We start from the raw sequence: 21,652 nt of genomic DNA, 5'->3' as shown, positions 1-21,652 counted from the left end.
CCTTGTGCGCGTGCGTGCCAGTCCATTTCCCCCTCCCTAGAGATGATACTTGGAATCATAGAAGTGTTAAGAGTTGGGTACGGTTAGTATGGCAAAATACAGAACACACACACACATATATATATATATATGTATCTGGTGCTCAAGTAGGGTTGCCCTATTTCAAAAAGTAAAATTCCTGACCTCTTCTTTTTACACAAAAAATGTTGAAACCTTTTTAAAAATTTTGGTACTACGTAAATCCAAAGAATGGGCTCGAAAAGGTTGGCGGGGGAAAAACTTCGTGACCTACGCCGGGGATCGAACCTGCAACCTTGGCGTCACCCGCAGCGCCACCCTGGCTGGTCCCTGAACCTCCATTTGCATTCTGGGAAATGTAGTCTCTTCTCTCCTGTCCAGGTTCTCCCCTATAGGGCTCCCGACGCGTCCATTTGCATTCTGGGAAATGTAGTCCTTCCCATCCACCCCTCCGCGGTGCCTTCTGGGCGTCGCGCCTCTTCCGGCGCTCTGCGGGATGACGGCACTTCCGGCGGAGGGCGGGCGAGAGGAAGCGGAGGAGGCGGGCTCCGGCGCTGCTTTTACTGCTGCTGTGTCAGGGGGCTCGAGGGCTGTTCGCGATGGCCGCCGCGGGGGGCACCTACCGGCTTCGCTGCTCCTTGGTGGGCCACGAGCTGGACGTGCGGGGCCTCAGCTGCTCTCCCTTCCCCGCCGGCTCCTTCGTCTCCGTGTCCCGGGACCGGACGGCGCGGCTGTGGGCGCCCGACAGGTCAGTCTTGGAAGGCGAGGGGGGGGGGAAAAGGAAGGAAGGAGCCTTGAGGGGAGTTTTGCTCTCCCTTTGCCCTCCCTTGGCCGCTTCGATATCCTCTGAAAGGAGGATCTCCCGGTTTCTGGCTCCGTTTGGAGACATGGCGGGCTGGGGGTGGGTTATCATCGTAGAGTTGGAAGGGACCCCCGAGGGTCATCTAGGCCAACCCCCTGCCAGGCAGGAATCTCAGCTCAAGCATCCAGGACAGGTCGCCATGCAGCCTCTGCTTTAAAGCCTCCATGGAATTGTAGAGTTGGAAAGGACACCTGAGTGTCATCTAGTCAAACCCCCTGCTAGGCAGGAATCTCAATAATAATGATGGTGATGATGATGATGATTTATTTATACCCTGCCCACCTGGCTGAGTTTCCCCAGCCAGTCTGGGCAGCTTCCAACAAAAGATTAAAAACACATTAAAGCAGCCTTTCTCAACCTGTGGGTCCCCAGATGTTGTTGGACTACAACTCCCATCACCCCTAACTAGCAAGGCCAGAGCTCAGGGATGATGGGAACTGTAGTCCAACAACATCTGGGGACCCACAGGTTGAGAACTGCTGCATTAAAGCATCAGTCATTAAAAACTTCCCTAAACAGGGCTGCCTTCAGATGCTAAAGTATCCATGACCACCCAACCTGTGCTTAAAAATCTCCTAAGAATCGTAGAGTTGGAAGGGACCCCAAGGGTCATCTAGCCCAACCCCCTGCAAGGTAGGAGTTTCATCTCAAGCATCCACAACAGGTGGCCATCCAACCTCTGCTTAGAAACCCCCGAGGAAGGAGAGTTCACCACTTCCCGAGGGAGACTGTTCCAAACAGCTCTGGCTATCAGAAAGTTCTTCCTGGTGTTTAGTCAGGAATCTCCTCCCTTGTAACTTGAGGCCACAGGTTCAAGGCCTGCCCCCCAGAGCAGGAGAAAACAAGCTTGCTCCCTCCTCTATGTGACAGTCCTTGAGATATTTGAAGAGGGCTATCCTGTCTCCTCTTAGTCTCCTTTCCAGGCTAAGCATACCCAGTTCCTTCAGGCACTCCTCATAAGGCTTGGTTGCCAGACCCTTGATCATCTTGGTTGCCCTCCTCTGCACACATCCTTCTTAAATCGTGGTGCCCATAAATGGACACAGTATTCCAGGTGTGGCCTGACCAAGGCAGAATAGAGCGGTACTATGACTTATGTTGATGCAGCCTAGTATAGCATTAGCTTTTTTGCTGCTGCATCACACTGTTGACGCGTGTGGTGGGTTGAGCATTTGATTTCAGTAGGATTAGGACCGACTACAGTGAGGGGGAAAAAGTATTTGATCCCCTGCTAAATTTGCCCGTTTGCCCTCCGACATCTGGCTGGTTGATAGGGGATCAAATACTTATTTCACTCATTATAATGCACATCAATCTCTGACTTGTCTTCTGGGTTTCTGGGGTTTTTCCTGTTGTTATTCTGTCTCTCACAGTTACAATAAACCTACCATTAAAATTATGGTCTGGTCATTTCTTCGTCAGAGGGCAAACGGGCAAATTTAGCAGGGCGATCAAATACTTTATCCCCTCACTATAGTTATCTGAGTTGTGAATCGTGCCACGTATTTACAGGTTACTGTTTAGATTAGGAAAGTCGCCAGCTTGTGATTCGAAACATCTAAATGGTTTTCTAAAGTGATGGGCTCTTTACTTCTTTATGTGACCTGTAGCGTTAGAAACTTAGATATATAAGCTAGGGGCCAAGTGGCTCCTTAAACCCAGGTTGCAGTTTCCAAAACGTAATGTCTACATGCCATTTTTGGGCAAGACGGCTCTAAAGTCTTATTTTTCAAATGACGAACTGACTGCGATTGATTCTTAGTTAAACATCTGGCTAGTTCAGAGGACAACCTTGAGCTAGGTTAAGATCCAGGGAGAGTCCACATATATACTGGCTTATTCCTACCTCTCTTTCTTAATGTTGACCCAGACAGTTCATAACGTAGGAATATTCTTCACAAATGTCAGCAGGACAGTGGGGTAGGGTAAGTGAAGACAAGCGACAGCAATGAGATATAACGTTAACCGCTCCTGCTCAGAAAAAGCATTTTGGTTCCTGAAATTCGTTCTGATTGTGCCGATAAAATAGAATGCATTAAAATCTACAGGATGTGGTATTAGTTGGATTTCCAGATGGTGGAGATGTCAGGGGCCGGCCAAGGCATCTTCACTTGGTCGCAAGTGGCCAATACTCAAGTGCTCGCAAGTTACATGCTGTGCCACAGACTAGTCTCCCTTCAAACACATATCCATGTTGTCATAGGTTAGTGGCCTAGACAAATGAAATAAAAAAAATAGGCTTTTCCACATTCCAAGCACTTTGCCTGGTAACTTGGAAGGAAATATTTAAGAGTACAGTCAAACCTCGGTTGTCGAATGTAATCCGTTCCGGAAGCCTCTTTGGCTTCCGAAATGTTAGACAACTGAGGTGCAGCTTCTGATTGGTTGTAGGAGCTTCCTGCACTCAAGCGAAAGCCGTGTCGGATGTTCAGCTTCCAAAAAACCTTTGGAAACCGGAGCATTTACTTTCAGGCTTTAGGTGTCCAGGAGCTGAAACGTTCCGAAATGGAGGTGTTTGGCATCCGAGTGCAGTTGTTGTGAACCCTGAGCTAAAAAAATAAGTTTGTGAAAAACATCTTTGAGCTTAGGTCACTTTGAGCGCATTGTTGATTTTCAACTTTAGTGTAGGCTTAATATGCAGGTGTTTATCTATGTGTTTATCATGGTGTGCGCATAATGCACATGCATACATGTAATTTATTATCTGTCCTTGTGCCAAGGGTTATTGGGCCACAGTTTGACTGACAAGATCAGGTTCTTCTGGTCATGGAACATTCTAGCGCTGGGGTCTGGATGTGGCAGGAAAAGTATTGTACACTCAGTAGCAGCAGGATGAAACACATGAACAGCTTGAGAAGTACCTTGGAGTTACAAGTGGGAACATAGGTAAAGGTAAAGGTACCCCTGCCCGTACGGGCCAGTCTTGACAGACTCTGGGGTTGGTGCGCCCATCTCAGCGCTGTCCGGAGACACTTCCGGGTCACGTGGCCAGCGTGACAAAGCTGCATCTGGCGAGCCAGCGCAGCACACGGAACGCTGTTTACCTTCCCGCCAGTAAGCGGTCCCTATTTATCTACTTGCACCCGGGGGTGCTTTCGAACTGCTAGGTTGGCAGGCGCTGGGACCGAGCAGCGGGAGCGCACCCCGCCGCGGGGATTCGAACCGCCGACCTTTCGATCGGCAACCCTAGGAGCTGAGGCTTTTACCCACAGCGCCACCCGCGTCCCAAGTGGGAACATAAGAGAGAGCAAATACAGACTTCAGCAAGCAGCAGTGCTGTGAGGGCTACAATCCCTAAACTTTTAAAAAAAATATTATAATACAGGACGGTCCTCACTGAATTTAAAACAGCTACTGAAAGAAATTCCCATCACAGACTACAGTACCAATGGCTGTTCATCTGAACAAAGCCAGTGCCTTTGCTTACCAAAAAGAGTCAAGGCCTGGTGTGGCTGTCATTAGGGTAAATTATTATAAACCAGGGGTGGCCAGATCCCAAGAGACTGTGATCTACTCACAGAGTTAAAGACTGGCAGTGATCTACTCCCCTTTTTGGGGGGTTCTGGTCAAAGTTGTTGATGCAGAGCCTGCTGTAAACCATCAAATGTCCCTTTAGTCCCTTTACTCTATTTATGTAGCTCCATAACTGTTAAGGCCATTCTTGGACTTTTCTGTGTGAAAACGTTTCTTTCTGACATATGCCAAACTATGTTCATCAGGGCCATAAAATCATGAATGAACTCCCTAAAATGTCAAGCCCAGTTCACAAATTGAGATAGATGAAGTCTGAGCCTATGTATAAAGTACCTCTCATTGTTTTAAACTTAGAAGGGATTTATGAAGATATAGATTGTATCATAATGGTAGATTTGCATTAGTGGAGCTACTTAGGCTAGCACAATTGGTTTTACCAATTCCTCCTTCCAAATGCAACCTGCTATACCATTCTCCTGCTCTCAGGAACAGCTAATGGATACGAGGAATTGGCAAAAATCAGGTGCAAGTAGCAGTGGCTCTTCTAGGTCAAAGTCACCACTGGATACAACCCTGAGAATGCACAGAATTGCAACACCATTTTATTATAAAGCTTCCTAAGTTGGCCTAAAGTGAAATAAAACAAAGACAACTAATCTTCCAGAGAAGTGATGATTACTTTCAAAACAAGGTTAGTCTTTTAGACTAAATAAAGACATTCTGAAGAATTTAATCAATTTTATCAAGCTAGATTGCTTGCCATGTTTTAGAGGAGACCTTGAATTGAAGTGGCACTGAGGTTGTGCATAAAAACAAATGTTTTGAAAAAGGAATAGCTGCAGTTATTCTCTGACAGAATGTAGTTGTTGGACATGCCAACTACTGCATGGCCAAGTCCAAATGGCTTATTTGGATGTAATGCTAAAACACTGTTTTGCGTTATGTGAGCGAGTTTCCTGCTCATGATTTCCCTCCCCCTATCTCTGGTACAGCAGGCATGAAGAGCAGACTGAAAGATTTCTCTTGTTTATTGTTATGTGTGAATGTGCTTGACCTTAACTAAAGTTTGTCTGAACAAGCCAGAATTATTAACTATGATTTGAAGTTAGCAGGTTCAAAAGAGCTATAAGAAGAAGAATACAGTCATACCTCATGTTGCCTTAGGTTCATGTTGCGTATTTTCGGCTTGCAAACCCGGAAGTGTGCAGAAGTGCTCTATCGTGCTCTGTGCTTGCACAGGAGCACCGCTCTAGTTGCAGAGTTTTCGGGGTGTGAATGGCACCCTGGAATGGATTGTGTCCGCAACTAGAGGTACCACTGTAATAATAATATAACAACAACAACAATTATTTAATACAGTTAAAAGCTAACTACCTCTCTGTATGAGTTCATACATAACACACCAGTTAGTCGAAATGGAAACAAAAGCTTCCAACCTCTGCCTTCTGGCTGAGGGGAGACATGCATGGGGTGTTGGGAGCGCTTGAATCCCATGCCTGTGTTAATGTGATCAATGATAAATCTACTTGGCTATAGTGGTGCAAATTGGAAGCTCACCCTTTGAAATTTGCACTATGCCTAGAACATACATTGGCATTTAGATACCAGATAGATTTTACCTGGCTTTTTAAATGGGTAGGATTCCCTTACTACAGGAACTTAAAAACTTTGGTTTCTTTTTTGTCTCCAGTCTCAACAGAGGATTTACGGAAGTGCACTGCATGAGAGGCCATTCAAATTTTGTTTCTTGTGTGTGTGTCATCCCTCCAAGTGAGCTTTATCCACGTGGATTAATTGCCACCGGCAGTAATGACAACAACATTTGCATTTTCGCTTTGGACAACTCTGCACCATTGTATGTCCTTAAGGGTCATAAAAACACAGGTAAGAATACACAGATTTTTAAATCTTTCAACATACCGCTTTTGGAATCTTAACGACTCAGAGTCCCTTGGTTTTATGTGTTCTTAGAAATAACTTGATTTGTAAAGTTTTATCATGAGCAGACGTTAGCATTAGTTTCAGAAACATTATGACTGTTAGAAATATTACATTATATTGTTATTGTTATTACAATTTATAACTTGCCCATCACACTATAGCCACAGGGCAGGTTACAATAATTAAAATACAATATTAATAGTAAAAGGAAATATTGCACAGTATTAAAAACAGTTTTAAAAACCTTGAAATTGTAGAAATAAGGTGCATCCTAGAAATATACCTCTCAAGTGTCAAAAGCCAGGGCAAAGAGGTGTGTCTTTAGCACTCCACCAATCTTAGCACCGTAGAGGTTCTCTAGGGAAATGGGCCTGGAGGTAGGAGATACGGCTTGGGAGTTGGCTTAATGAAGACATAAGAGAGACTGGTGATAGTGCCGCCAAGGCAGAAAAATATTTTCCACAATCTGTTAACAGCTGAGAAGACAGAACCTTACTTGTGTAGCTATTTTTCAGTCAAAAGTGCTGCTTCTGTTTTCCAGTTGTTTGTGGTAGCTTTTCATCACCTCATGTATTTCCAAGGATGAAAATTAGGTTAGTGAAATTTGCTATGGCGTATCGTCTGAAAATAGACCAAAATCTGTAGCTTTGCTTTGCTAGCACATCAGAACACCTTTTCTCACTCAGCTACACACAACCCCTGTTTTAGGCACAACTGATATGTGCACAGTGGGACGCATGCGCAAACTGCTGAACTTTGAAGTGACCTGGAAACGTCATAAAAGATGTCACTAAAAGGGAGGAATGGGGTGATCCAGTTTCACACAAGCGCACAGTGTCCTGGAACGCAACGCTCACGCAAATCGGGGAGTAGATTAAATGTGAATTTTGGCGATGTTTATTTAATCTTCTGTTCTAGTTTGCAGCCTCTCATCTGGGAAGTTTGGCACCCTGCTTAGTGGCTCGTGGGATACGACAGCCAAAGTCTGGTTGAATGACAAATGCATGATGACACTACAGGTACAGAAACTCTGCTGGTGACAAGAGTTCATTATCAGCAGATCATGATTATTTGAACTTCAGAAAATGTAGATTGTCTCGGTCAGCATTCATGTTGTTCACCTTTATAGGGCCACACTGCAGCAGTATGGGCTGTGAAGATACTACCTGAACAAGGATTAATGTTGACTGGTTCGGCTGACAAAACTATTAAGCTGTGGAAGGCAGGTCGATGCGAGAGAACTTTTACTGGTAGGTACTTGGCTAAAACAGTTTCTGTGTATACACGCAACTTAGCAATATGCCTCCACACCCTGAGAATTAAAGAGGTCTGAGTTTTATTCTAGGATCTGGGTTTTGAGGGTTCTTTCTTCTTCCCCTCCCCATTTGTAGAAATTAGTGTGGTTCTTTATCTTGAAAGCTTAGAGGAATAGAAAATGGCAAGTTCACTAACTTTATGTAATACAGTGGTGCCCCGCAAGACGAATGCCTTGCAAGACGGAAAACTCGCTAGACGAAAGAGTTTTCCGTTTTGGAGGTGCTTCACAAAACAAATTTCCTATGGGCTTGCTTCGCAAGACGAAAATGTCTTGCGAGTTCCTGCGGGTTTTTCCCCCTTTCCCCCCCTTTTTCTAAGCTGCTTATCCGCTTATCTGATAAGCCGCTAAAAGCCGCTAAACCGCTAATAGCGCTAATCCGCTAAGCCGTCAATGGGCTTGCTTCGCAAGACGAGAAAACCGCTAGACGAAGAGACTCGCGGAACGGATTCTTTTCGTCTTGCGAGGCACCACTGTAAAGGCTAGTAAATCGAAGGCAATTAAAATGGTGAGCCTTGCCAGTGGTGGCCCCACAGTCATGGAATTCTTTCACTTATGAAATTAGCCAGGCCTCGTCGCTTGCAATCTTAAAAAGAGTATGGAATACCTCCCCCCACTTTTCTATGTGGCTCTTAGGGATTACTGTACTGTAAATCTGTGGTTACAAAGTGTTGGAGACCTTGTGGTTTTTATTTTATGGCTGATTTTTGCTGTTGGCATAGTAGCTATCTGAATATGGTACATTTGGGGTGTGTGGATAGAATTTTTAGATATACCTGTCAAGGCATTCCAAAGCATTTATGAACTAACAGTCCCATTAATGGGTTTTCACTGCCTCTTCATCGTGAAAAGGTCTGGAAATGGGAACTGCTACCTCTCGTTATGTAGATCACTTGGGCCAAGCCATTCACATGATAGGAGCCAGGAGCTATTCAGAGTACTTTTGCTGAAAAAGAAAATGAAACTTAATGCGTGGCTAAGGAACAGAAACTTAGACTGGGGTAAAGAAATGAAACTTAGCAGAGCCAGCTGTCAGCACTTAGCTGGAGCAGTTTTTGGAACTGAAAACTTAGCTCAAGTCAGAGTACAAAGCTAACACAATGAGCAAGTCCATTTTTGGAGGGAGGGTTCCTTTTGCTCATAAGCAGAAAATTGTTAATAGTAATTTTTCTTTGGAGGTGCCATTTGCCAGGCACAGCAGTGACGATGTCCTGAAACAGCAAAGTGACAGAGCCAATGGCTTCTGAGTTTTTGCAAGGAAAGTGCACCCTGAAAAGGAAGGGGAATATAAAGTTTGCCTTTCCATTAACAATGTACCTTTCGTTCCCTTCAGTAGCTCAATACTTGTATTCAAGCTCTGTGTAGATGTAGTCCTACTGACATGTAAACAGATCAGTTTAAAAGTGGATGATTAACCTCTGAAAAATATTTGACCGCCCTAACATGTAACAAATTTAGGAAAGGAATCTATTAAAATGCCTTTGGTGAAAGGACAGTCCTGTGCTGTAAGCAGTGTCACTAAAGATTCCTTTTCATGCTCTTATGCTTTGAACAGGGTACAGTGCCTTTGAGTTTTTTGCATAATGTTCATGTTGAACCACTAGTCTAATGTTTCCCAGCAGCCTGTGCTTGGACAGTAGCTGAGCCATCTTGCTATGTGCCAGCCGTAGCTTCCTGTCTTCAAGAGGGAACTCAGGTAGTGTTCATGAGTCTGAGGCTACAATTACACAAATGATACTTATACAATGGGTCTATATTTGAGACGATCTCACTGACCAGGGAGTAGCAAGACCCTGTTTCTGACCCACATGGCTTGCTACTAGTAATTTTAAAGTGAGATCTACTTTTCAGTACACCACATGAGAACATGGTTTTATAAAGCATTTCATGGCTAGAGAATATCATCTTTCAATAAGATGTGGAGAGGCTCTCAGTGAGACTTACGTTTTATCTATCTTTCCTTTCATAAAGGACATGAAGACTGTGTAAGGGGCTTAGCCATTTTAAGCGAGACAGAGTTTCTTTCTTGTGCAAACGATGCCAGCATTCGAAAGTGGCAGGTATCGGGAGAGTGTCTTGAGGTTTATTATGGCCACACCAATTATATATACTGCATATCGGTCTTCCCACAAAGTAAAGGTAAGAAACTGTCCTCAAGACATACTTTTTTTTTTTTTAAAAAAAAAGACGCTATAAAAAGGATTGTCCCTTCTAATTAAAAGTAGATTTAGAACTGAGTAAGTTATAATTCTTTGACTGGCACTAGAGTAATGGTTTTCAAACTCCCTTCCATAGAAGACTTCACATTAATTTATCTGCCACAGTACCCCTGTTTTGGCTTGCAATCTAGGGTTTTGGCTTTCAATCGAGGGTTCACTCAGTATATGTGCAGAGCTGACCAGGCTTGCTTAGTTCTCGTAAAACCTGGCAGCTAAGGAAACCTAGGATTCCAAGGAATCCCCAGATTTCCCTAAACGTACTTTGAAAATTCCTGCAATGGACGGCTGAAGAGGATGTCAATGGATGCCAGTGCTATGCACAAACACAAATAACATATTTCTTCAGCTTTTTTGCAACCTGATAAACTATAATGACAACACTCTGTTTTAGCTAAGCATGGAGTGGTTTGATTGGCAAGTGGCTTTGACTCCTTGTTTTTTCCTACCCCTCTTTCAAACTGATGAATTTGATCCAAAGGTGCTCTTAAGATGAGAGGGGTATTTTTGAGACACAAGTGCTGCTGCTAGGGGAAGGGTAACTTTCCATTTGCATCTTTCTCAATTTAATGAATGGCACGTTGCATTATTTTAGATTTTGTTACTACTAGCGAAGATCGATCGCTCAGGATCTGGAGAAAGGGGGAATGCACACAGACAATCAGACTTCCAGCTCAATCTATCTGGTGTTGTTGTGTGTTGGACAACGGGGACCTTGTCGTTGGAGCAAGGTATTCAGATTTCGGCTTCCTATCATCTGTTCATCAAGATAAATAGGCACAATGCTGAAGGCAGGCCGAGTAGATATTTTTGTGCCGCGAGAAGGAACGATTTGGCCTCATGGTCACACACTTCCTTGCTCTTCTCTTCCATTTTTAGATTGACCACAGTTCAGTGTGTCTGAACTATAAACTGTGGCTAAACTCTATGATTAATTGAAACCAGCCAGTTTCCTATGCTATGGTTTGAAGCTGACTTCTTTCAGTAGAGTTAACATTGAACCCAGTTTGTGAGGGTTCGGTTATCATTACGTTAGTATGAAAAACGAGAGGAAAAGCTTCTGAACTCCTCCTAGAGGAGTGCAGTAGAGGCGTAAGGAGTGGAACGTGTGAACCCGATACATATTCTTGTTATGCTAAACTATGATACAGCATTGCTTCCAAAGGAGATTATTGAACAAAACAGAGTTTTAAAGACGCATGTGTAGTTCCATCATACATTTTGAGAACTGGCAGATATTTGACCATAGTTCACCAATGGATCCCTGGCCAATTACTGGAAGACAGTTGTTGTTAAATCTTTATTGTGTTTTTTTTTGTAACGTATGCAAACAAAACAAACAGGAATATTGTGCACCAACCCAAAGAAAGCACATACTCAAAAACTACCCACGAAGTAGAAAAACATAGATAGCTTGCTTTCCTTCTCCAGCACCAGCCCAGTTGTTTCTACCACTTCCAGGTGTTGTAACAAGCAGCTCTGACTCAGGATCCTGCCCTCGTTTCCATTTTTGGGATAGGTTGGCGCATGACAAATTGTGTTGTCAAGGAGGGTGGATAGCTATTGAACGTCAGCTCAGAGCTGAACCTTGCATATTGGAAGGCAGAATGATCACCAAGACCATGGGTAGGCAAACTAAGGCCCAGGGGCCGGATCCGGCCCAATCACCTTCTAAATCTGGTCCACGGACAGTCCGGGAATCAGCGTGTTTTTACATGAGTAGAATGTGTCCTCTTATTTAAAATGCATCTCTGGGTTATTTGTGGGGCACAGGAATTTGTTCATCCCCCCCCCCCCCCAAAAAAAAATTATAGTCCAGCCCCCCACAAGGTCTGAGGGACAGTGGACCGGCCCCCTGCTGAAAAAGGTTTGCTGACCCCCGACCAAGACTATATACTCAGTATCAGTTAACACAGATCATTTGTGCCTTAACCTTGAGTACAGTTTGGCCGTGCATTCTTGTTTTGTACCTGATCAGTGACTGAAATGAACGCTAGGGTTAAAAAAAATGTAGACCACACAAGTTTGCAGTAGGTCCTCAACTTGATGCATTTCACTGGATTATTCTAAAATTAATTACCTTGCTTCCTGGGGAAGATCAGTTTGAAGATGAGGCATCAATCATATGATATAAATCCTGGTCAGCAATCTGGATTTCTTTCTTAGAGAGGGGTGGGGACAGGGACAGCAGTAAGAAAGGAAATAGGATGTGCAGGGGCAGGAGAACGCTTTCCTAGATAATGAAATTATTATTTTTTCTCTTTCAGTGATGGCATTATCAGAGTGTTCACTGAGTCTTTGGAGCGCACAGCAAATCTGGAGGAGATCCAGGCTTTTGAAAACGAACTTTCTCAAGCAAAAATTGATCCTCAAACTGCTGACTTAGGGGACATCAGTGTTGATGAGCTTCCTGGGAGAGAGCATTTGGATGAACCAGGTATAATTTTAAATTTATCCGGCAAACATGCATCCCTCCTCATCTATTCTGTCCTGGTAAATAAAAGGTTTAGGGCAGGAGTGACTAACCCACAGGTTATATCTGCCCCCTCCCCAGGTTTTCTTGTGATGCCAAGACTCTACAAACTGTCTATCTTTTTCAGTTAAGTTTTTTTCTTAACTGACAGCTCCCTCAGGCTATAATATTATTATTATACTCTGCTCCCAAACATTTTTAGGTTTTTTGTGGTCTCCAAGGCCTCCCAGGTGTGTCATCTTTCTATATTTTTTGTAAAACAAACAAACCCTGTCTTACCCATTGTTCCACGTTTGGATAGCATCTTCAGAAATGTAGTTCTTGGCATGTTCGCTTGTACACTTTCGCCCCAGAGAGTTGGCTGGGGGTTATGGTCCTCTGCTCCCTAAATAGATTGCCACCCTTTTGTTTAGGGATTACAGTCATACATTGGAAGTCAAACAGCTTAGTTCCCCGAAAGTTTTGGCTCCCGAACGTCGTAAACTATTCCGTTTGTGAACTACTTTTGGAAGCCGAACGTCTGACGGGGCTTCCGCTGCTTCTGATTGGCTGCAGAGGCTTCCGCGCACGCCTCCTCTGCGCAGGAAATAGCGTTCTCGCATGTGTGCCCAGTCCACCGTGGCATCTGCGGGACTGTGAACCTGGCCAAGGCCCAAAAACTTTGCTGACCCCTGAACTAAAACCATTTTCTCCAGGCACGCAGCTGATTTTCTCCTCTCTGTGTTTTAAGGTACAAGAGATGGACAAACGAGACTTATTAAAAGTAATGGGAAAGTTGAAGCTTATCAGTGGAGCGCTGGCGAAGGGAGGTGGATGAAGATCGGGGATGTTGTCGGTTCATCAGGAGCCACACAGCAGACATCTGGAAAGGTTTTATTTGAAGGAAGGGTAAGTAATTTTTCACCCTTAACGTTTAGTAATTAAACCCTGGCAGCCCAACCCATTGTTGGGCTGTGTGCATTGGAATGGTATATATAAGAATAAATCACTCTCGCCGTTTCCCTTTCCTTAAAAAAGGAATACGACTATGTTTTTACTATTGATGTGAATGAAGGCGGGCCATCTCACAAGCTGCCCTACAACATCAGTGATGATCCCTGGTTGACGGCATACAACTTCTTGCAGAAGAATGATCTAAATCCAATGTTCCTGGACCAGGTGGCCAAATTCATAATAGATAACACCAAAGGGCAAACGCTGGGACCCACGAATGCGGAATTTTCAGATCCTTTCACAGGTAACGAAGAGCTCCAAGCTCCCCTAAATTTGCTACCTCTCTCCTTGTTAAATATCTGGCCGAATAGCGTGCCAGAGTTCTTTTGCCCCTGGCCATACTGTGGAACACTGATTATGTATTTTGTGTCTTTATATTGTAATTTTATCTTGTGAATCACCCTGAGACCTGCGGGCTGCATATAAACATAAGAAATGATGATAATAATTTTCCTTTCTGTTTGCAGCGGATGAAGTGGCGTGTTCTTAAAAGTATGGGCACTTCATTAAGGAGCAAAGTTAATGGGGTGCTTCCCCTCCATGTTTTAATAATAATAGTGCATTGGATCGCATTCTTTTCTTCGGTTTATCTTTTCATAGGCGGTGGCCGCTACGTTCCAGGTTCTTCCTCGGAGTCCAGGGAAGGGCTGCCAGCTGCAGATCCGTTTACAGGTACTGTGTCAATGATGGCAGAGTTGTTTTTTTCTCCCTTCTGGGAGAATAAATGTAAAGTTTTGGGTTTACAGTTGGCGTGGGGAAATGGAGCTGATTGGAATTCCAGATGGACGAGGCATGGAGCAAAGCTGTGATGTTGGCTCAGAATTGTTTTATTCCTTTTTAAAAAATATGGCTTAAAATCAGAATTGTAGAGTTGGAAGGATAATCTATTCTTCACCCAGGGGAGCCCTAGAATTTTCAGCCCTTGTTATACAGCAAAAGCACCACATTTCTAGAAGCAAAGGCGCGACATTTAAATGCAACTTTGGACCAGAAACTTGTCGTAGCTTGGTTGGGTTTTTTCAAAAACATTTTTTTTTACAGGTGTGTCTTGAAAGAATGATCATTTGGTACTGATTGATTCAGATGAGTATGGGTGTTGTAGAGCAGTTTAACAAAACTTTGCATCTTGGGGGGAGATGATCACACTCGGCAAGGCGTTTCCTTAGCAAGTAAATTGAGGGCTTTGGTTTTGATGGCAACCATACACCTGAGCGCTAAGGCAACTGTGGCGGATGAGTCATGGCATCCTCCAGGAGCCAGCTGCTTGAGTTTGAGGTTCAGAATAGAAGTTGAGACACGAATTGCACTTGCACGTAATGATTGCCAAAGGGTTATGATCATGATTCCTGCGAGACTCAATCCTGGGCTCTCTCACACAGGAAACTTTAGACTCCAATCCCGTGCGCTTTCTTTAGGAAAACAATGTATACACACATTGGAAATAATAGAAGTAAAAACCATGTAGAACCCATTGGTGCTGAGCAAAGATGTTGGGATCCAAATATGGGAGCTACAAAAATGGAGTGTGGGCTTGCTGTTGCTGTTTTATTATTATCATTTAAACCCAAACACTTCATACTGTGAACGTTTAAGCAATGTGAATGCAATTTTGTTCCTGTTTTTCTCTAGGTACAGGTCGCTACGTCCCAGGTTCAGCATCTGAACCTGCAGCTCCTGCAAGCGGAGCTGATCCATTTACAGGTCAGTAAATCATTCGTCTCACAGTTTTGAAAACTTATGCGAAAGCTCCGTGCTGGACACTTACACCTGCCCTCCTCCTCTCCCAAAATAACAAAATCCCCACTCCCCGCCATCTTGTTCCCACTTCACTCCAGCTAAGCTTTGTGCTGCTTCTAACTAGAGAAACCAAGCACACTGTTATAATAGCTGACCACACTTTCTCTCTACTTACTCATGCTTGTGGATAAGTTGGTTGCCGTTCAGACGGCAGAAATGCAGATAAAGGGAAAGTTGGGGTGGGAGTAAGGTGAGGTAGGCAAGGAAAGGAGAGATGGGGTGAGCAGCCCAGAGGTGTGTGTGTTTGGGGCAGCGGTGAGTGAAGCTTCTGTTGTTTGGGATAAAACAGGAGAGGCCAAATGGAGAAGAAGGAAAACCATGGATACCACCCTAAGCTCCTTGGAGGAAGGGTGAGATAAAAGTATAGCAAGTAAATTAAGACTCCAGGGAAATTTTTCTGTCAAATCTGTTTTAAGCTGTTAATTTTATTCATGCGCACGTTCTCTTGGTTTACTGAACCCGAGAGAGCTTTCAAAAATCTCACAGGTGACCAATGCTAAAAGCTTCCTCCGTGAAACTTACCAGTTGTCGTATTGCTAAGACTCCCAGAGTTTTTCGCCTGCCTGCCTGCCTGCCTTTTGCCTTGAAAAGCTCCTTTCCTTCCTGTTCGCCATGAAGCAGCAACAATCTTAGAAGAGAAGCTATTCAAAAAGGCAAGAAAGCCTAGATAAAAGCAACTTTCTTTCCTCCCCGAACCACATATGACAACAGTGTCTCATACCAAATGCAAATGAACTGTGAAAAAAGCTTGTGTGAATTGAAAGTAGAGACACACTATGTGTCCTTGCCTGTATTTGTCTGTTACACAAGAAAATCTTTAATAATTTTTATTTTTATTTTTTTGCAAAAGATTCTCCATCCCTGTTCTCAGAAGGGTGTGAAATGTGGCTACTGGCTTTTGTAACAGCGCATGGATAAACACAAATGGAGTTAATAAAGTTAATTATACTGGGCTCCCTTTGAACTAAATTTTGGAGGCCTCTGAAATGTGTTAGCTAATTAAAAAGCTGAAATGCTCAGGATATGAAGTGCTGTTTATGTAACCATTTTTTTCTGTAGGAGTTAATTCGTTAGATTTTATCCCACGCTTTCTCCCAGGAGTGCAGAGAGGTGTTTGAGGTAGCCTTAGATTAAATTACTTGGTCAAGGCAACACAGTGAACAAAGCGTTATTTTTATAAAAAACATGTAGACATGGAATAATTTAAATTACGGTTTAGCAATCTTTTAAATAGCTACATTTGTTTGACAATTAAGCTAATGTTTTTTCACTGCTATAGGATGCAAAGCTATACTGTTAAGTTTCTAACAATTTATTTCATCCTTCTAGGGACAGGTGCCTACAAATTAACTATACCTAAAAATGAAAATATTTATTTTCCAAAGAAGGAAGCTGTTGCTTTTGATCAGGCCAACCCTACACAAATAATGGGTGAGTGCATTTATACGGTTTGTTAAATGATGATTGGGGTGAGCAATTATCCTTCAAAAACGTCAGTCCCATAAAACGTTTTATTTTACTCCCCTGAAACTATTTTCAGCCTAGTTTTACGTCTGAGAAATAAAACATAGGAAAGTTGGATTACACAAAACATTTGTGTTTTTAATATAATAAAACAGCCACTTGCTTCTTGTGAATTAGAAATATTGCAGGTCAGGCTCTTTCCAGTATTGCTTATATCCCCCTGTTGAGAAGAAGTGAATATTTTGATACGCCGTAAGGACTGGAGCAATTGCTAAATATATCGAATGTACTTGCCGTTTTGCCCCTGTGGTATTCAGTTGACCGCAGTCCTCCCTGGATAGCTGGGAGCATTAAAAGCACTGCCTACTTTCCCCTTTCTATGCAGCTGGAATAGATGACAAGGGGTGCAAGCAATGAGCAGCAACATAATCAGTGGATCTGCTTTTGTGGCAAATGGACTTTTGTGCAAAGCTGTACAGTACAAACCTTTTTATGTTCTTAAGGCATTAAAAAGGAAGGTTAGTTTCAAGCTTATTGATTTGTATTACGTGATGAATGTCTTGCAAGGCTATTGGAATAGACTCCTGAAATCATCTGAGAAGCTAGTGCATGGGTAGGCAAACTAAGGCCCGGGGGCCGGATCTGGCCCAATCGCCGTCCAGTGGCGTAGCGTGGGGGGTGCAGGGGGGCGCGCTCGCACTCGCAGCTCTCTGCCCCTACCTGGCTCACTCACTCTCTCTCACTGCAGTGCTGGCTGTGCGAATCCGATCCGAGCTGCCAGGTCACCGCCCACTGTGGAGGGGGAGGGTGCCAGGCGTGCGTTGCCGAGCGGAGAGAGAGCGAGGGAGGGACTATCTGGGGGAGGGACAGTGCAGTGGCTGCCCAGCGCAGCACTGAGCGCGGGACAGAACCACAGCCGACCAGACCAGGCAGCAGCAAGAAGAAGCTGGCAGCGGCGGCAGGTTAGGGGTTAGGGGCGCAAATTACTTGCCTTGCCCCGGGTTAGGGGGCGCAAATTACTTGCCTTGCCCCAGGTGCTGACAACACACGCTACGCCGCTGTCGCCGTCTAAATCCTGCCCACGGCGGTCTGGGAATCAGCGTGTTGTTACATGAGTAGAATGTGTGCTTTTATTTAAACAGCATCTCTGGGTTATTTGTGGGGCATAGGAATTCGTTCACCCCCCCAAAAAATATATATATTCCAGCCCCCCAACAAGGTCTGAAGGACAGTGGACTGGCCCCCTGCTGAAAAAGTTTGCTGACCCCTGTGCTAGTGTAACCCAAGCCTGCTGCTGACACCACACTCATGCTGCAATCTGCCATGGGTTCTGCAGGCGCTCTTCTCCACTGTGTGCTTCAGATAACGTGAGGGGTGCAATTTTACATGTCATCCTCAATTTGTGCCATTCAGGGTCATAGTGGGGGGGGGGGCAGGGGTGCCTCAGGCACACAATTTTAAGGGGGTGCGAGCTGGGCGCTCCCATGCAGGGATCCCCATTCCACCTCCCTGCTGCCGGGGGCCTGTGGGCCCCAGAGTCCAGCCTGGCCTGGCCTTGCTGCCCACAACCCCTGCCCCCTCGCTGAATGGCTGCCTGTCCAGCGTGGGGGGGGATGTTTTCCGCCAAGGGCAGTTTCATCTTGCTGGGCTCCCCCTTGTGTGGACAGGTAGGCAGTGCACTTCAGCTCCACTGGCGCGGTAAGTTTTGTTCACCCTCCGCATCCCACCCGGCACGTGGGGCACCCAGATGCCAGCCGGCGCCACAATGCTGCACTGCCTATCAACTTATACAACTGCCCCCCACACTGCATGTTCTTTCAGGCATGACTTACCTGTTCCTCTGCCATGTAAGTTGGGTCATTGTTCCGGAACCCCAAAACTGGAACCTAGTTTAATGTTTATTTTTTTTAAGGGAAGCAGTACTGTCTTCGGCACTGGTTACCTAGTCAGCCTATCACCTTTCATGATTTTCAGAGCTCGTAAGACTTTCAAAATTAAGAGCAGGCTGGGAGTCCTCATAGGAAGCATCCATAGGGCAGAGACTTATACCAAGTCAGGCTGACTGTCTATGCCAGCAATATCTGCTCTGCTGAGCAGCAGCTCTCCTGGGTGTCTTGTGCAAATATCATCATCCTGGAGGGTCTGAAAATGAGAACTTCGGCACGCTGCTCACATGCTCTCTCCCTCTCCCATTGGGCTATAACAGTGGTACCTCAGGTTACATACGCTTCAGGTTACATATGCTTCAGGTTACAGACTCTGCTAACCCAGAAATAGTGCTTCAGGTTAAGAACTTTGCTTCAGGATGAGAACAGAAATTGTGCTCTGGCAGTGTGGCGGCAGCAGGAGGCCCCATTAACTAAAGTGGTGCTTCAGGTTAAGAACAGTTTCAGGTTAAGTATGGACCTCCGGAACGAATTAAGTACTTAACCCGAGGTACCACTGTAGTTTAATTTTCAGAAGCTCAAAGCAATTACAAATGCTTTTGAATTTATTGTAAACACCTGGTTCTCATCTTCCACACCAAACTTCGATAGGTTTACTTGGGAGTACTTTACACTGAATTTAGTGGTGCTTTCTTCCTGGTAAGTACACCTTGGGACTGCAGCCTCTGTCTCATGATTTGAGGTTTAAATCTTAAACTGTTTTGGACTACAGATCATATGTTTCATACATTCCCTTTCATTCTACAACTTTTTCCAAACTCTCACTTAAACATCTTAACATTTGTGTGGTGAAAGGAACATAAGACAATTGTGAAGCAATGCCATGGAAATATCTCCTGTACAAATCCCAGAGAGCACACTGTTTATGCATAACGCAAATCAGGTTTTGGAGCACATTTGAGATGAAGCAAAATTGTTTTATCAATGGGGATTTGCCCACCAGGCAACTAGGCTGACATGAAATATGCCGACAGGGAGCATTAGAATTGAACTGGATCGGGAATTCCATTTTCGTATTCATAACGTGAAGAGGTTCAAATAGAGCATTTCAAACTATCTCCCATTTGTCTCCCAGGCAAACTGAAAGAACTTAACCGAAGTGCCCCTGATGAACAGAAGTTAACTGAAGATGATTTAGATCTTCTGGAGAAGATGCTCTCTATAACCTGCAACACCTCCTCTGAAGCTCCCACAGCCCAGCAACTTCAAACTTTGTGGAAGGCAATTAACTGGCCAAATGGTATGGAATTGTTGTTGGGGACATCTAGTAGGTTCAGCAAATTAGATGGGTGGGTAGCAATTAGAAAAGTTGGATAGTTGTTTATTTCCTTGACATCTGATGGGAGGGTGTTCCACTGGGTGGGCACCACCACCGAGAAGGCCCTCTGCCTGGTTCTCTGTAACATTACTTGTCGCATTGAGGAAACCACTAGAAGGTCCTCGGAGCCGGACCTCAGTGTCCGGACGTTTCCACCCTAGGTCTTTATTCACCCCCTGCCCAGTCCCTTAGACCCCCCTAAGGGGGTCAAGTATCGACCCCTTTAAGAAACCCCGGGCTACACGAACCTTTCCCATAGGGGTTATTACAACAGACCTGCTGAAAGCTCTGCAACATTTCAAAGTGTAACGAGGTCGCTTGTTTTCCCTGTGTTCCTAGACATTGTCTTTCCAGCGCTCGATATCCTTCGGTTATCCATCAGGCATCCCAGCGTGAACGAAAGCTTCTGCAGCGAGAAGGATGGCCTACAGTTCAGCAGCCACCTGATCCAATTTCTGAACCCCGGAGGAAAGCAAGCCAACCAGATGCTGGCCCTTAGAATTTTGTGCAACTGTTTTATCCACCCAGTTGGCCAGAAGCTCATGATGTCACAGGGGGACTTGATAATGTCACAGGCAATAGAGCTGAAAATAAGCAGCAATAAGAACATTCACATTGCATTAGCCACCCTGGCTCTGAACTACGCTGTCTGTTTACATAAAATTAATAACATTGAGGGGAAAGCTCAGTGCTTATCAGTGATCAGCACAGTCATGGAAATTGTGCAAGACCTCGAAGCTATCTTTAGACTACTTGTGGCTCTTGGGACATTGATCAGTGGTGATTCAGATGCTGTACAGTTAGCTAAGTCTCTGGGGGTTGATTCTCAAATTAAGAAATATTCCTCTGTATCAGAACCGGCTAAGGTAAACGAATGCTGTAGGTTGGTGCTTAACTTGCTCTAACCGTTTCGTTTTTTAAAAAAGCACTTGAAAGTCTATGGCTATGCTGAAGATAAAACTTTTTCATATTTTACAACAATGGAGAGAAGAAATACTGTGGGTTAACTATCTGGACATTAAGTGAAAAAAACCTAAATAAAATCTTTTTTTGCACTGATACGGAATTTGTTATCCTTCAAAGCTGCAATGCATGAGAGTCAGTCTGCAGTAGCTTTTGAGTGTTTGGAATTAAGTGTCAACAGAAATCAACAAAGCAGTCTTGATTGACCGAGACAGTTTTAAGAATGAGCTATCTTAGCTTTGTTTTTCATGTCATATTTTAAAAGAAAGCACATCAGTGTACAATCACTGCATTTTAACTTATAGTACCTACACTCATTGTTCCAGCTTTTAGATTGTGAGGCACCACTGCCTAACATGGTCCTGATTTCTTGTGGAACAGAATAATGCAAAAGTTTTTAATTTTCACAGGTTTTATTTCTTTTAAAACCACTTTATCTGATAATATCTAGTATGCCAGGAAACATGTACTTTGATTTTTCTAGTGTGTGGTGCGGGCTTTTTTGTTTTTTTTCACTCTCTGTAAAATGTTCCTTTGGAATATATATATATATATATATATATATATATATATATATATATAGTTTTATCTTTCTTGGGATTCGGCGATAACCTTCCCAATGCTGAAGGAAGTGCAATGTTATCTGCAGCCAGACAGAGTGCAATAATATTGCTGCCAAGTTTGAGCTGTCTCATTCATATTGATGAGATGTTCATTCTAAAGTCTAATCCCTTATACCTAAATGTCAGCATTTTTTCTTAGTTCCTTATCAGACACATGCAGCTCATGCGTTTATCCTTTTTTTTTTTTTGTCCTTGTCCAGTTAGAAATACAGCTGCAATAATACTAAATATGCAAATAAGTATTTTGAG

General features: G+C 44.0%; 1 protein-coding gene across 1 annotated transcript; it reads left to right on the top strand.

Annotated features, from left to right (window-relative positions):
- Positions 1-525: 525 nt before the first annotated feature.
- On the top strand, positions 526-20,878 carry PLAA (phospholipase A2 activating protein). Its single transcript, XM_081845028.1, has 14 exons — positions 526-766; positions 6,045-6,238; positions 7,214-7,314; positions 7,425-7,545; positions 9,582-9,749; positions 10,422-10,557; positions 12,094-12,263; positions 13,030-13,187; positions 13,317-13,536; positions 13,893-13,964; positions 14,922-14,993; positions 16,419-16,520; positions 19,575-19,739; positions 20,157-20,878. Exons 1-14 carry the CDS (start codon positions 618-620, stop codon positions 20,720-20,722), a joined length of 2,394 nt encoding a protein of 797 aa, XP_081701154.1. The 5' UTR covers positions 526-617; the 3' UTR covers positions 20,723-20,878.
- The last annotated feature ends 774 nt before the right edge of the window (positions 20,879-21,652 follow it).

The sequence above is a fragment of the Podarcis erhardii genome (assembly GCF_964252035.2).
Source record: "Podarcis erhardii genome assembly, chromosome: 17".
Classification (NCBI taxonomy): Eukaryota; Metazoa; Chordata; class Lepidosauria; order Squamata; family Lacertidae; genus Podarcis; species Podarcis erhardii.
This window is presented reverse-complemented; position numbering and strand designations above follow the sequence as displayed.

Coding starts and splice junctions, on each gene's coding strand:
- PLAA (XM_081845028.1), top strand. CDS start 618: ATGGCCGCCGCGGGGGGCACCTACCGGCTTCGCTGCTCCTTGGTGGGC. Junction 9,750..10,421: donor GGTCTTCCCACAAAGTAAAG/GTAAGAAACTGT, acceptor GCATTATTTTAG/ATTTTGTTACTACTAGCGAA. Junction 10,558..12,093: donor GACCTTGTCGTTGGAGCAAG/GTATTCAGATTT, acceptor TTTCTCTTTCAG/TGATGGCATTATCAGAGTGT.